Source organism: Amia ocellicauda, chromosome 10, assembly GCF_036373705.1.
Source record: "Amia ocellicauda isolate fAmiCal2 chromosome 10, fAmiCal2.hap1, whole genome shotgun sequence".
Classification (NCBI taxonomy): Eukaryota; Metazoa; Chordata; class Actinopteri; order Amiiformes; family Amiidae; genus Amia; species Amia ocellicauda.
In genome coordinates this window covers 31,323,266-31,339,514 of record NC_089859.1, presented here as the reverse complement: position 1 = coordinate 31,339,514, position 16,249 = coordinate 31,323,266, and the positions used below count along the sequence as shown (strand labels likewise).

The following is a 16,249-nucleotide window of genomic DNA, read 5'->3' as shown; positions in this document are numbered from 1 at the left end:
CCATACCTGGCTATCCACTATGAGATTCCTCACACAACCCACAAATGCCTTGAAGTGCAGCTGTGTTCTCCGGTAAGGGAAAGACTCTTTCATGCCACCGAGCTGTAAAGGCTGATTGACATTAAGGAACCTGCCAATAGCAAACAAACATAAAACAGGGGTTGGTACCAGCAGATGAAGATACAGGTGCTCTCATTAGGCAATGACTACGGCGGTCCTAATTAAATCCCTTGAGGAAGTTGTCAATTAGGTCATTTCTTAATGAGAGCGCCAGCTTCCAAATGTGTTAAAATTCCCCAACATGACTGGAAGCACAGACCCCTAGAAGCACAAACAGATTGTAATGTATTCCGTTGTTTGACTCAATGGAGCATCAGTAGTCTTTACATAAAGTGAAAAAAATTGGGCAGACTTTTAAAATTATTTAATTAAGGAGGCAGACAGAGCTGTGTTAAGCTACATTTCTGAAATCAAAAGAAAAAGGCAGCTTTTTGACTGACTTCTCAATCAATCTCCTCATGATACTCGGTTTAATGACCTTGTAATGTTGAAGTGAAAGTTTACAATTACCCATATTGGTCAACAGACACAACACCAAACTGTTTCTATTCATATTTAGGAAGACGAGTTGTGTAATTATCACAATCTGTTATTAACGTCCTGAAAATTTTGGAATGATTCAATTTCATCCTCAATTGCCATCAGATTTATAACCCACATAAAGTGAATTTAAAAACCATCACACTTGTTTTGGACAGGACCTTTAAGGAACACAAACCCTACAATGGAGACTTATAGTAGATGGTATGACTGGTCAATAAATAAAGACAGACATTTGTATTTATACTTTACCTCTCCTTTCCAGGTGTTTCCCCTGATGCTTTACACAAAGTCTGATCAGTTTCCAGCATTTCAACTCCCCCAAACCCTTCCACTTCGTTGACCACAGCTCCAGAGCAGCGGTCCAAGATGAGCTGTACCACCTGAGACAAACCACATGGCCCTGGTTAGTGCTACTGTTCCCCTTTACACTAACTAATCCAGCTCGGGGATTCAGGCCACTACACTTGAACTGGGGAAGTAAACTTCAAAAACGAAGTCACGAAAATCAGATTAACTTGACTCCAGGATTAAGAGGGTATATTTTTACACTGGTGACTTGCTTTCCAGGAATCATAATTATTTTGTTATTTACATAACACAAACATGGTTATGATGTAATAAGGTGTACTACTCGAATACAGTAAATGAAGCAGAATGATCTTAAAAAGTGAGTCAGCCTCCTTCATCTCTGTGTGTGCTTGTGGTTCTCTTATCTACGGGCTCTTGAAAGCAGCGTTTGGCAGTACAGACCTTGCCATCGCTGATGATGTCAATGCGGTGCCATCGGCGGTCTGTCACGGCAGCCCGGGGAGGAAGCTGGAGTTGCAGGGTGCCTGAGCCATAGCTGACACTCAGAGAGGGGACTCCATTCTTCAGCTCTGGAAAACGGGAAAAGCACTTATTACATGCAATCCCATGGAAACAGGAGAGCGTTTTCATTAGACAGTGCCATAACGGGTTGGCAGAACCCTCCAGTACAATATTTATGATTTGGTTCTCCTATGTTAAACAGTGTTACATGCACATGAAATCAAATTAAAGTCTTTTCAGTTTGCCGATTCAGAATACCGTAATATGTTATTATTAGTTTTGTTATGGTTTAATTTATTTTTACTATCCAATTTAGCAATGTTTAGAAACACAGTATAAATAAAACATAAATAAAAACTAATAATTATGTCTGTTATCAAATTATTATCCATATATAGTATCCATATAATACATTAGTATTGTCCATTTCTAAGTATAGCCAAAGAACACATGCTGACCCTCTCTGAGTCATTAACATGAACATGTATTGCATTGAGCACCAACTATAAAAATGCCTAGTTGTGATCAATAGTAGTCCGGTTCGATTTTCTGCTCATCACACTGACGGCTTTAAAGCGGAAGCATCAAAGTTCAATAAGTACATAACAAAGACCATCACATAACCAGCTAATAACGAACACCTAACAATATAAACACTGTCCTCGGTCAGCCTGCACTCGGATTCAAGAGAACCATTTAACACATAATGTCATTTAGAGACTTTCTGTGTATGAGGTGGTAAGTGAGAGTGCATGAACACCAAAACAGAGAACTGTGATCGAAGCTGGCAAATGCTCTACCGAGCTATGAACAACAAATGTCGTAAAGAGGGAATATTTCCTGTACTATGGCACTTTCACTCTAAACTGGCAATAGACCTGATTAAAATATAATTATTTTGCTTAGTTGATTCTGTAGCATTAGTGAATTTTGAATTCTTACCCAAGGCAATGAAGTCTTCCTTGTCTCCAGGCTGAGGCTGGGCTAGGGGTCCATTGTAAAACAGAAGCCCATTGGCTGTTTCTGTGATGAACTCCAGGGATATGTGACTCTCGAAGCAGGGCTTGATGGGAGCAAACCAGGCATAACCATGGCCACGGAAAGTGTGCTTCGTCTGTTGACACTCGGGCCCGTCGAACATGGGGGGGCATTTACATCTGAAAGAGTGAGGTAGATGGAGCGAGATTTAAAAGGTATCTGTGCAAAAAGAGAAGCACTGGAACAACCTATAACTTTGTGTTCCAACAAAGTTTGTTTAACACTCCAGATTCAAGGAAACATATTTTTAAGAAGGTCAGAGAGATGTTTATTTCTTCTCTGGCAGATATAGACTGATACACCTCCTAGAGGAACCTTAAGGCACTTTAATCATGGTTTGAAGCAAGGGCTGTGTCCCAAACTGCTCCCTCTTTCCCTACTGTGTGATGCTTTGAAAACTGTTTCTAGTGACAACTGTAAGTCATTATAGGTAAAGTGTATCTGCTAATCAATCAATCAATCAATCAATCAATCAATCAATCAATCAATAATAACCCCTACAGCTATCAACAGATACTGAAATGCTTTGTTGTTGTTTTGCATCTATATACTGACATACTAATACTAATTTTATTAAGTATATTAGCTCATCAACTCCATACAACATACATTTCACAAATAATTTGCTTCTACAATTTGAGTCTATTATCCCCTTGTGTACACTTGGCCTTTTCTCATCCCCTAAGGAACTGGGACACCTCTTAAGATGGCAAACATACTACTTCCACCCCAGGGAAGGTTACAAAGGAGCAAAAGAGGGGTTTATAATGGTAAATTTAGGAATGTAAATATATAACCCAGCCTTAAAGTTACAAGAATCAAAAGGTACAAAGGTTGGTCACTACATTGATTATGCTTTGATAAGTCATTGTTCATCATCTGTTAATAGTATATACTGTTATTCAGGTAACACAGTTTCAAAGTATTTCCCTTTATTTCAGCATCAGTACCTGTAGCCTAGATCTCCATCGATACAGGTGCCTCCATTCAGGCAGGGGCTGCGGGGGTAAGAGGAACAGGAAACAGGAAGCCTCTCTCTGGCAGAGCAGGTGCACTGCGTGTTGATGGAGGCCGGGACAGACACCAGCGAGGCATTGCCACTGTTGAGCACTGCAGGGGTGTCACTGAACCACACCGTGCTGGAGCAACCGGCCGCTTGGCTGCAGTCACTGTAGGCACACTCGTCCACGCCCACCTGCAATACAGTCACACCCAGAGCGGCCTCCAGCTAAGCAGAGATAGAGAGAGAATGCATTCACCTTAATGACATGATTATGCAGTTGTGGGCAAAGATATTCACAAGATTTTTAAATATTTAAAAAATAATAATATAATATAAAAAATAGTTTCTGACAGTATTGTGAATCACACCAAATACAAAAGAAGTGCAGAATGAAATAAAAATGAAATTCATAATCAAAACTAGTGGCAGCTATTTAAGACTTTCAATCAAAATTTCAGCATATATATATATATATATATATATATATATATATATATATATATATATATACATAAAATCTTTAACATCACTGGAGGGGGAGAGCAAGTTGGACTTCTGACCGCTGATCATGTCAATTAACTATAACTGCTCTGCTGGTTTTTCATCAATTTATATGGATATTGCAAATAAACATAAGCAGGGAAACACTACTTGTTGATGCATCAGATTCTGAGAAGAAGAAAAAAATCCTTATGGAAATGGCCTTAAATTCTTTATTAAGAGCCAACAATGTGCTTCCACTCCCCATTTATGGGCATCGGGCCTGCTTGGAAATGCATCTGCAGCTGTTTTACCTTACAAGGAGATAAATTATTAAAGTGGTAAGAACAGTGTTCTGCTTGTGCATAACCTTGTAAATACCTTTGTCTTGTATGCTGCCACATTCCCATTGAGTTTTTCGGCTTTGTAATAAGGGGAGCCGTGGGCGGCGAACCACACGTTGACCTCCCGGGGGCGCAGGCTGCTGTTGGCCACACTGAACACATGAACATTGTCCAGGTCGGTTGGAATGATCTCTGATAGGAGAGCCCTTAGTCTGGAGTATTTGGTTTCCTTGCCATCAGGGGCTGAGACAAATTCCTCTACTGTCATGTCTTCAATGGGAGAAAATTAGACAAGAAAACAAGTCAATTCAAGTTACGAATGGCCTGCGTACAGTAATATCTATTGTTATGGTAAATGTGGACGTCAACATCCCAAGAAAGTTGAAAATATCTGGATAAAAGTGGGATATAACATCTACATAAAAAAACATGTTTTCTCGGACTTCATAAGAGCTGTATGGATGTGTCTGTGTTTTGAAGTTTGGCTTTCCACATTTTCTTTTTTCACTGAAGAGGAGAAATACTCACTGCTTATTCGTATGGAGCCAGCATTTTGTACGGCCTCTTCCTTCAGGTCCCTAACGATGACTTCTACTGTGGAGGTTACGTCTGGCCATGTCTTATCTGACACTCTGACTCGCAAACTATACAATCCAGATGGCGTCCCTTCTCTGATACTGAGCAGCCCTGTATTTTGACTGAGGATAAAGTACCTGCAAGGGATAGGACAAACATACATCAGAAGGATAAAAAAAAAGATTCCAAGCATAGTTGTTTATTCTAGCACTGGCCAGCTATTTATTGGGTATAAAGTCATAAAGCTTGGAGGAATAAGTTATTAGTATAATGTTTCCCAGTCCATTATTCATACATATTTATATAATTGTAAGTGCTCACACAGAGCTGCAGTATCCATCCCGCAAATTCTTACCCTCTCGTTAGAACAGATGATGATTAGATTAAAAGGGACTGGGGACAGAAAGCAGTCTAGCACAGTAATGACTTTCTTCACTGACATTATGTCTTCAAACAGGTTCAGGCTTTTCCTGCTCTATCAAGATAGGCCTCCACTCCATTCAAGTGTAAAATTGGCTAGCCACCAGATCATTTAACTGTCTTTTTTTACAGCACCGTAAGGAAAGGGCTTTTATTATTAAAGAACAAATTGTCATTTTACTGTACAGGGGTAGTGATTTTAAGTGACAAAAAGGCCAATCAGACTGAGCTTTTACCAAGTGCTGACAATGGGATGGGGCAGGACATTCTGAAGATATTTAAAATAATGGTTGTAAGTGCCAGGAAAGTCCATGAGTATGGATCACAGCCCGACACATATTCATAACCACTCAGCGTACTGAATAATGAATCTAAAATTAACACCAACAAATGGGTAGTCATAAACAAATGTGGGCCACTTCTAGGCCAGTCAATACCGTTGGCCTTTGTCTTGCATAAATGCTCCTGTTGGAAAGCAGACAGGAGAGGAAGTCTCCACAATCAATGTTGCAAGTACCCATCTATTTTCAACACACTGGTCTTGATTTTGCATTAATCAGGTGTCCTGCATTAAAGGATTTCTGAAGGCTTTTGTAAAAGGAAGCCTTTGTATGTTAACATGAAAAATAGGGGGTCCTAAATGGCCACAGTCTATAAAATATTTAGGTCTTCATAAATCATAAATGGTTTAGATCCCTAATGAGTAAAATTAGAACAATTAAGCAAGTAATTAGTTCAGTTTGGTGATTAGGATTTTATCTGGAGTTAGCCAACCTCTATGTAATGTAAGACACAGAAGTCAGAAGTTATAGAAAGCAAACAGTGTTGGTATTTTCATACACAATGCTCAATGTAACATGCATACAAAAGACAGATAATCGATTTACATTTATAACAGCTGTGCTCTTACAATCAGTATAGCCTGTTAACTCAAACAGGCTTAAACTGGATTTGAATGTAGGCTAAACCTCATGACATCATCTACAACTGAGTTCTAGAGGTGCAACACAAAACTACTAAAGTCCTTAGTCCCTGGTGAATTTATTTTCAGTTGCACAACAACCAAAGGTATCAACTGTCTGACATCTCAAGAACATCTTTTAAAGTAGGGGGAGAGCAAGCGGCGGCCAAGTGACGCATGTGAAGTCAAGAGTTGTTTACATCTTAGGATGTTTCAAAGGCTGTGCAGAGAGAGTCTCATTCAGAATTGCACTCCATGACCTGGAAAATGTGTACTAGCAAACTGGGATTTGTAAACAAGTAAGATTACTGATTTGAAAGTAATCATATATTTTTTTTTTTAGTAACCAGTAGATAAGTTAGCAATTTTGCCCTGGGTAATGTATTCGCCAGCTAAAATAAATGACTTTATCATTGTAAGTGAACTCTGAATACCTCTTTCCATAAACTATTAATGACTTCCTACTATGAGAGGTATCAGAGTTTCATTGCACTGGATTCCTATTTTTTCTTCTCTCCAATAAGTGGCAACTTTCATAGCTGCTTGATTCAGGCCCAAATAAAAGATCAAAGCACCTGGAGGGTTTGCCTTCAAATCTGTACACCTTTTCATTCCAGTCGTCAAGGTCAGGGGATTGAACTTGCCCCAGCAGAGTTGTTGGAAGTATACCTGGGGAAAATACAGAATTAGGTTACAGAACAGAATCACATATTATCAAATGCATTCAACTTTGATACAAAGATACAGAGGTTTCTTTTTAGATTAAAGAAACATCACCAATGATTCAAAACTATCTTTCATTCTATCTATCTATCCATCCACCTATCCATCCATCTTTCTCTAGCTATATACATATTCTGTTGAACATCAAAGTGGGAAATAATACAGTGGTATCACTTAACTGAAAGCAGAATGGTGTGCCTTAATCCTATTAGCCATGCAATCAACAGCTTTTGGAATTATAATCTGCTCCTGTTTATGAGACCTGATCCTATTAATCCGGGGATTTATTTCCAGTAAATTGATGACTTTTAAAATAAAGAATGAAGTGTAAGTATAAGAAGGAACCAAAACACAATCAGCATCTTAAAAATAAAGAGAAATGAATGACACATAAATGCACATTTTTCTATGCACGCACACAATATCACATTGTACTTTCTTGTTTTTTGAAGGTGTAATAGTAACCTTTCAAAAAGCTGTGTGAATACTATAATTCTTCAATGAAAACATGTAGGCGTTATAAACAAGTCATTGTCATGAAATAATCTATTATGTACTCCATTACAAAAGGATAAAAAGCATCTTTCAGTCAAACCATTTAATGTTAGATGAAGCACACTGTAGCTTTGCATGGAAAATATAACAAAAAGGGAAAATGAATCCTATCAGCCATACATACTGCCAGAAAATAGATTGGTAATACTAAAAACTAAATTCAAAGCAGACCATTGACAGAACAAGGTGCCCTTTTATTAAACTTGCTGTAAAAGTTTGTGCCTCACCCTCATAGCTGTAGACAATGAATTCAGTGTGGCCAGCTGAGTGCGGGTGGTCATTTCGATCTCCGATGGTGATTGTCAGCGTGTTGGTGGCACTCATTGGAGGATTCCCACTGTCAGTCATCAGAATGGGCAAGAAGTATTGCTTCTGCTCTTCCCTGTCAAAGGTGCGCAGGGCTGTGACCAAAGCGCTGCCATTTTTCAGATCGGTAAGGTTAAAATTAGCCACACCACTGTTTTCTATCAACAGGCAGAAAGAAAAAGGGGCACCGTTAAGTGGTGTGTCTCTGTCTTTAGCGTGGAGTAAAAGCGAGGTGTCATTCATGTGGACAACCTGAGGGCCAGCTGTGTTCTCCCATACTATCGGATGGTACTGTACCTCAAACTCTGGCCCATTGTCATTGATGTCTTGCACAGACACTAAGACTATAGCAGTGCCTGTCAAGGATGGATTGCCCATGTCTGTGGCATGAATCAGGAGGCGGTGCTGGGCTAATTTCTCTCGATCTAAAATGTCGGCCACTATCACCCAACCACTCTTGTCTACCAAGAATTGGTCATACGGATCTGACTCAGGCGCAATACTGTAGGAGAATCTTCCATTCTGGCCAGAATCCAGATCAACAGCAGTAACCTGGGTGACAATGGTGCCAACCGGGACATCCTCAAATAAGGTTCCTGCTTCGTAGAACTGGGGAAAGAAGACAGGAGCATGGTCGTTGGAGTCCTCCACCTGGATGACACAGTAGGCCAAGCTGAAAAAGTCCATGTCTTCCACTTTGACTGTCAGGTTGAAGGTCCGCTCGTGGGGTTTTTCAAAGTCTATCTTCTTCTTGAGTCGGATGGTGCCTCGCCGGTTGATCTTATCAGTCTCGATGAAGAACTTGCGGTCTTCATCTCCACCAACAATGCTGAAGGTCATCATGGCATTTTCACCCTCATCCCCATCAGTGGCCGACACCACGAGTACCTCGCTATTGATATCCAAGTTTTCTGTCACAGAAGCCATGTAGACCCTTTGAGTGAAAACCGGGGGGTGGTCATTAATGTCCGATACTAGAATAGTGGCTGTCCCAGTTCCTGTCAGGCCTCCTCCGTCCCTGGCCTCCACTACCACCAGGTACTTGTCCTCCATTTCTCTGTCCAGGGACCTGAGAACAGTGTAGATGGTGCCAGTGGAAGGGTTGATGGAGAAGAGGTTGAGGTTGATCTCGTTGCGTACATTCTGCACTATCCTGTACGTCAAGATGGCGTTCTTGCCGGCCTTGGGATCATCCAGGTCAGTGGCAGTCATTTCCATGATGGAGGTGTCCGCTGGGGAGTTCTCGGGTACATAGCCCAAGAAACAGCCATCGATGGCACACAGGAAGATAGGAGGGTTGTCGTTGACGTCTCGCACCTCCACGATGACATCAGCAAAGCCGGTGAGCCCTGCACCATTCTCGTCAGTGGCCAAAACCAGGAAGCGCCACACAGACCGTTCCTCTCTGTCTAGCTTTTTCTGGACGTAAATCCTCCCGGTCAGCTCCTCGATGGTGAATTCGCTGCCAGCCCCTTGTCCGTGCAGGGAGTATCGCAGGGCACTCTGGTCTGCTTCTTGGTCTGGGTCACTGGCTGAAACCTGAAAAGAGATCATTTTAAGAATGTAGTTCATCATGTCAAACATACTTGCTTTCTAAACAAAAAGCCCATCATTCTAGTTTCCCAGAATTTCTTGACATACAGTAGATGATTGCAAAGACAGTTTGTTCATTTTTTTCGAAACATCACAGAACGTAAGGCACAATTCAATCCAAAGAGGTACTGCAAAAACAAACAAACAAACAAAACAACTGCTATTGTATTTGTTCAAACCACTTTGAATTTGAAACAAGCCTTTGAAGTTTTTTCCCCCCCTTCAATATAGGAAAGACAAAATACAGGCACTTTAAAATTTAGTGGGATACAATCTTTCAAATTCATTAAAATTAAACTTGAAGATGCAACTTATAATTAACTAACAAGACACACAGGGAGTAATAAAAATACAAGCTAAATAATATAAGTGAATACTTAGCTATCCAAATACATCAAAAGTCTTTATTGGTTGTTTTTTACTGCTGTGCAGGGTAAAGATATTCAGCCTAGCATTGGAATGATGCATGACTTTTCCGTTTCAAGGAAATTTTAAAATCTTGATGGTCACCCTATGAGGACCTGCTTTTGGAATGGTCCTCCTTACCTGCAGCACAAGAAAGGGCAGCTCATTCAATTCTTCCATGACACTGCTGTGGTACTCGCTCTGGCTGAAGATGGGCGCTTCGTCGTTCTGGTTGATAATGTTGATGATGACGAGGGTCTGGTTCTCCCATTTCCCGTCAGATGCCACCAGCCGCAGCTCGTAGCGCTGGTCCTGCTCGTAGTTGAGCCGCTGGGCAACGAAGATCGTACCCACCTCAGGTTCCACATCGAATGTGCCCTTGACATTCCCTGACGTGATCTGGTACCTCAGTTTCGCATTGGCCCCTGTGTGGAATAGGGGGTAACAGGGGAGACTTTAGTCTTTGATGTTGTAAGATTCATAAGTATGTAAATGACAAATAGGAAATTGTAAGCATTAACAGTACAACAATAAGAAGAAAAAGAAGAAGAAATATACATTATGTAGAAGAAATATAGTAAGTAGAAGACACAGCAGAATGCTCACAATCCACAGAGACTGAAAATATGCAAAGCAGCCTCTTTAGCCCAGGGTAATGGCCAACATATTAAAGATTTCCTTTTGATCTAGCCTTGTCATTTGACCTTCATAAGATGCATGAGGAGAAATTGAAAGATTTTGTTTTCTTCTTCATATGCAGATGTGTACCAATGTTTACAGATGTAACCCAAATGCACCTCCATTCAGCACGGTCAATTTGACCTTGATGTGAAAACAATCTCTGAGGCTGCAGTCTTGCTTTGGCCCTATTTTTACGGATTGAGATACAATTTTAAGAGACAAACACCATCTGGGTAAAATGTGTTAGATCTCCAATATAATTGAGTGGACTGTGTTCGGTCAGTGCTTGAGTGTCTGCATCAAAACAATAAATGCGATGCAGTTAGACACTTGGTGAGTTGAGCTCAAGTGCTTTTGCCGGCAGCAGCCTAGCTAATGAACAAACAGACCATATGGCACCCCCTCACTCCCTTCCCAAAGCAAAGGAGATCACAGCGCTCACCAGAACAGGACCTCAGCCATCAGGGAAAAGGCCCCGATTCTGCTCCTGGGCAAATAAAGCACAGTGCTTTGCTCCAGCTAAACTTAAGTTTCTTCTATTTTCTTTTAGAAAATAGGCCAGGCAGAGCAGTCCAGCACCAGCAGGGGTGTCCATCAAAGAAAAGTATTTTCCACCTTGAATGAAATTCAGTCCTTGGGTAAATTATGGCTTTGACAAAGAGTGTGAAGTTAATCAGCTTTAGGAAACATTTAAAGGGGCCATAAAATTCCTTTATTCCCATTGGCATAGTCCCTAATTACTTCAGTTCCCCCTTTCCATTATTATGATAACCAGAAGTATTGAGCTTTAATAGAAAACCATTCGATTTGCTTCCAAAGCAGGGGGGAGATTAAGGGTTTCAGACTTCCGATATGTGTTCCTATCCATGACACTTATAAAGTATTAGCTTTTAAATGTTCATAGGCCATTCCCATGATGCGTGCACAGAGTATCGTTCATTTCCATCCCTCTGCTGTTAGTCTCTTAGCCTGCTTTTAATAAGCTTTGGAAGACCTCTGTGTGTTTTTGTCATTGCCTTAAAGATTAAACTCCATTGGGGACACAAATTCATTGGCATTGCTGCTTTATCAATGATGACCTAGTCTACATCCCAAATAACCTCATTCAGCTTACCAAAAAACAAAAACAAAACATAAAAATGGCTTCAGATATACATTTCGAAATCCCATTAGTAGTAAAGTTCTAAATGTAGCTGTTTGTTTTTCCTGACAGAAAATGCTGATAACCTCTTGTGGAGATAGAGGATTACTAGATATTCTTAAACCGGATCAAAGACTGCATAATCCTATTAGTCATGTACATATGCTTGTCAACTAGTACATTAGCTGCAGGAGGAGGGGGGGGCGGGCACTGTGGTCATTGAGGTCACTGTACTGGGACTGCATGTCCCTGTTCAGTAACTACTGTCAATTGACGCGATTGTGTTTCGGAAGGTACAGACATCACCGTTGCAACTTAATGCATTTTGCTGGTATTTTGGAAGGTATGCAAAAGTAACTACAGGCTTGGTTGTATGCAATGGTAAAGGAGATGAGCTATAGAAGTCCCTATCAGCATTCCTAAATAATAATTCTGCATTTAAACCATCCACCTTTATTTGTAGTTACAGGCCAGTCAGGAAGACAGCAGAAGCTAAAGCTACAGGAGAAGACAGACTACAAAACACTGATATAGGTGCAATTTTTTTTTTATTTTGTTGGCAATTTGTTTTTAATTTTTATATCTCATCTGGTCCCTGCATTTAAAGATTTCAGCCACATGATCTGACCTTTATTATGTTTCTATCTTTTTGTCTCCTATGTAGTTGTCGGGAATGTATATGCCTGAATGTACTATATATTAATACATGGCTTTCTGCATATGTATTTTGCCTTTGTTCAGTATGCTGGCACTTTGGTTATTTATTTATTCTTTCAGCCTCTTAAACCACAATGGCAGTTGATGTTTTCTGTTAAAAGTTGCTCAGCAGGTAGTGGTCTTGTTTCCCTGCAGAAAGCACTAAGGGTGGCTTTACTGATGAAGCATGACCTTAACCACTACAACGAAACTTCACACTGTGCGCTGTGGGCTAGTATGTGCTACACTTCTCTGCAAGGGCCAATGTGTAGAATTAACTGAGGCCTGTTTAATGAGCCCTGATCTGATCTGTTAAGACTGGTGGTAGCATAAATAAAATAGCAATGCCTTACTTTCAGGGCTGAAATACACATTATATTACTTCACAACAAGCTTGTTATCAAAGCTGGTTTACGCAGCACCAAGAAGGCTGTGTGCTGTATTGTGTTGTGACCATGTTGTCATTTTTTCACAACAGGATCGATAAAAAAGAAACTGCTGGAAGTCTTGTCCCTTTTGATTTCCCCATGATGTGCTTGTGGCTCTGAAGTCACACTGGTGGTTAGGGTAATAGGAGTGGTAATGTTATGTTATCAGAATAGGGAAAGCTTAGTGGGTTACCAAAACAACATTTTTTTGTCAATGTCACGCATCAGCTATTTTGTTGGCTATAATATTCCGGATCCTTGTAATAAGGATAGAAGTGGGGCTTTTGCTTCAAGAAAGAGGGGAAAAGGGAGTCTGAAAGTCTCCATCTCCCCAAAAAGATTACAACTTTGTTAATTATGTTTGTTTGCAGTAGACATAACAAGTCAGGTGACCAAAGAGGACACGACTCGTGTTTACGATAAAGCCACCCAGAAACCAAGACAGGCTACAAAAAAATCCACTGGGAGACGTGCGTGCTCAGCAAGGCTGCTGCTTTAATGGGATTGTGTCATGGTATAGGGATTATCCCCAGCAAATACAGATCATCTACCTAGCTGGACACCTGTGTCTAACAGGGAACGCACTGACACTTTATAGAGTTTTACATTCTTTTTTAAAACAAACAAACAAAAATCCGAACTAATTCCCAAGTAACAGCTGGAATAAATATTCAGAGTGCGAATTTGACAAAGTCAGAAGAACCGCTAGACAAGCTGGCTTTGTAGGATTCCACAAGGAATGTGATTAAAGTGGTGTTCTCTCCTGTGTACCCCTTACTCTTACATTTGATGTCATATCAGCTTTTTGTCCCTTGAAACCAAATACAAAAAACACTACGGAAAAAGGTTATGTCTGGATAGTTACCATAGCAGCCCATTCCAAGTGTTCTACACTACTGGTAAAATATTAATCTATAAACTTGGCCAATTTATCTGCTATTTTTTGTTTCAATCATGTTATACAACTATCTTCTGGAGAAATGTCACTAGGGACACCAGGTCGCTAACATGAAATATTACATGGCACAAAAAGAAAAGTCAGATTCATTTTCACAGAGGATTTAATGCTTTGGTAAAAGGAAGTGCCATTTTTTCTACAGCAGAATTTTTTTTTTTTAGTAAGATTCAAATTATTACCCCAGGGGGTTGAATGAAGAGCTGTTATATTCACTCTCAAGACTTTCTATCATACTCCTAAAAACTGATTGCCTTACCTTGTACAAAGATAAAAAAGGAAACTGCTACAGCACCAGCTTTACTGAAAATAAGCAGTGTGTATGCAGTGTGCTGTAGTTGTTTCTGCTCTGTAAATTCACTTTAAATATTCACATATTTAAAAAAAACTAATGTTTTTACTTCATAATAAAGCTGATAAAGCTTGTCCAATACATTCAGATACATAACTTCAGAGATTTGCATATTGGATTTGTAGGTGTTTGCACTCCAGTCTCCCAGTGATTTTTACTTCAATATCAAATTACATTGTAGTACAGGCCACTTCAACTTTCTGGTCTTGAAGCGGTCAATTCCAGACAGGTTTAAAGGTCACTCTTAACTCTCCAATTTATAAACACTTTGGGAACATTTCATTCTGATCAATTAAGCAGATGTTTTGGTAAATTCCATCTTTAAGAAATCATTTGGAACGAACAACCTAAATATCCTCAAGGACCAGATCTGGCTTAATTGACTTGTTGAATTGATCAATAACTAACATCTGTTCCCAGTCTATTGAAATGTATACTTTAGAGTGACCTATGAAACTAACTTGACCAGACGTCACTTTCCTAGCAGAGTCCTTACCTTCATCTTCGTCATTGGCGGTCACAGTCATGACAATAAAGCCCACGTCCTTGTCTTCCTCCACACTGATTTCATAAATGGGCTGAGGGAAGGCAGGCGCATTGTCATTGACATCTGTGACAAAAATCCTCAAGTAGGCCGTGTCTGAATTAGAGAGGTCAATATGTTAGCATCAATTCTTGAGCACAGGTCTCCTCCAGTCCTGATAAAAAACTGGCCTTTTCATCTGAAGGCCTTATTATCCCAACAATACACAAACACACAAACAAACACATTATCACAGGAACAGCACCGTTGAACACACTCGGGGACAGCTAAGATCCCAAACAATCCGAGGCCACAACAAAAAAACAGATGCATGCTGTTAATTCACTTGACAGAACCCATTGCATAATTTACAAGGCAGCTTCGGCATAATGTTGTAAGCATGTTCCTTAGTCAGGGAAATCCAACAAACATCACTTTAAAACACCAAGTCCTGTATCTAAAGTTACTCTAATGATATATCAGTGTACATCAGTAAACAGAGACATCTTGTTTCTCTAACGTGAATGGTGTGTCGGGATAATTACAATGTGATGGCCATTGGAATTTTCTTGTGTTTTGATTGTACATGAAAACCTCCATTTAAAACTCTAAAATCACAAAGTAAATACTTCTGAAAATCATATTTTATGTATTTCCTCACTGTGCTCCTTTTTTTTGAAGCACTGGTAGTCAAGGGACCTTAACAAACTCCTTTGTTTGTTTCTGGTTGTTGAAAATGTCACTCCTTTTAACTTGTGTGTAGAAAAATTGCTCTAAAATCCTACCTGTATTGGGTTGTCCTTGCTGGCCAGGCCGGGCAGATTCAGAGCTGTCCTGCGACTGGACCTCGATCAGATAAGAGCCTTTCTGCTCCCTGTCAAAGGAGGCGCGAGTGTAAATCACCCCCGTCTGAGAGTTAATGCTGAACAGCTGAGAATCCCCACTCTGGTCCTTAACAATGATGTAGTTTATCTGATGTGAAGTAGGGGGAGGAAAAACAACTAGTTACTGGAGAAGCCTTCAACCACATTATGCAACAACAAAAAGTGATGAGCCTTCAGGAAAACATTTACAAATAGAAGAAAATATGTTTTAAAACTCCCTGACTGAAATACAGAGCCCATCTCTATTAAAATGAGTAGCCTTTGATCCGATGTTAGACACCAGAACACACACAGAAAACAGCTGCATGTCATGGCTTGTCCTCGTAGGGCCTAATGCTGAAGATCATGATATTAAAGACAAGGGTTTGCCATTCAATTTGAGGGTGCTTTTTTGAATGTGTTAGGGCTCCATATTCCATACATTACAAAAATTGAGTAAAACCCATTGAGAGAGAGAGAGAGAGAGAGAGAGGAGAGGGGGTGGGGGGGGTTGATTAAAAGCTTTTCAAAATACACAGATTATGCCCTGTCCATTCACTATAAGCCAGGTTAATGCTACCTAATTACAGTCTGAGTTGTTATTCCTATCCTTATGGCTTGTTATTTATCTAAAACAAGCCCCTCACACCCCCAGGGATGAAACAAACATGTTTCTAGACAGAGCCCTTCTATTTGTTAACTATTGTTTTGTTTGATTTTTGATATTTGAAGAAGTCTGATCAGAATGTTGGGATAAAACCTACGAACTGAATATCAACTGAATACAACAGAA

The 16,249-nt window shown here is 40.1% G+C and overlaps 1 protein-coding gene across 1 annotated transcript in view; it reads right to left on the bottom strand.

Annotated features, from left to right (window-relative positions):
- Positions 1-16,249, bottom strand: part of LOC136760498 (neural-cadherin) — a 107,029-nt gene that overhangs the window by 10,488 nt on the left and 80,292 nt on the right. The window contains exons 15-26 of the mRNA XM_066715932.1: positions 15,379-15,565; positions 14,567-14,710; positions 9,959-10,242; positions 7,741-9,358; positions 6,811-6,904; positions 4,807-4,991; positions 4,316-4,548; positions 3,402-3,679; positions 2,356-2,570; positions 1,354-1,481; positions 853-983; positions 7-130 (exon numbers count right to left, since the gene is read on the bottom strand). Coding sequence (XP_066572029.1) covers positions 7-130; positions 853-983; positions 1,354-1,481; positions 2,356-2,570; positions 3,402-3,679; positions 4,316-4,548; positions 4,807-4,991; positions 6,811-6,904; positions 7,741-9,358; positions 9,959-10,242; positions 14,567-14,710; positions 15,379-15,565 — 3,621 coding nt within the window. The remainder of the gene's footprint in view (positions 1-6; positions 131-852; positions 984-1,353; positions 1,482-2,355; positions 2,571-3,401; positions 3,680-4,315; positions 4,549-4,806; positions 4,992-6,810; positions 6,905-7,740; positions 9,359-9,958; positions 10,243-14,566; positions 14,711-15,378; positions 15,566-16,249) is intronic.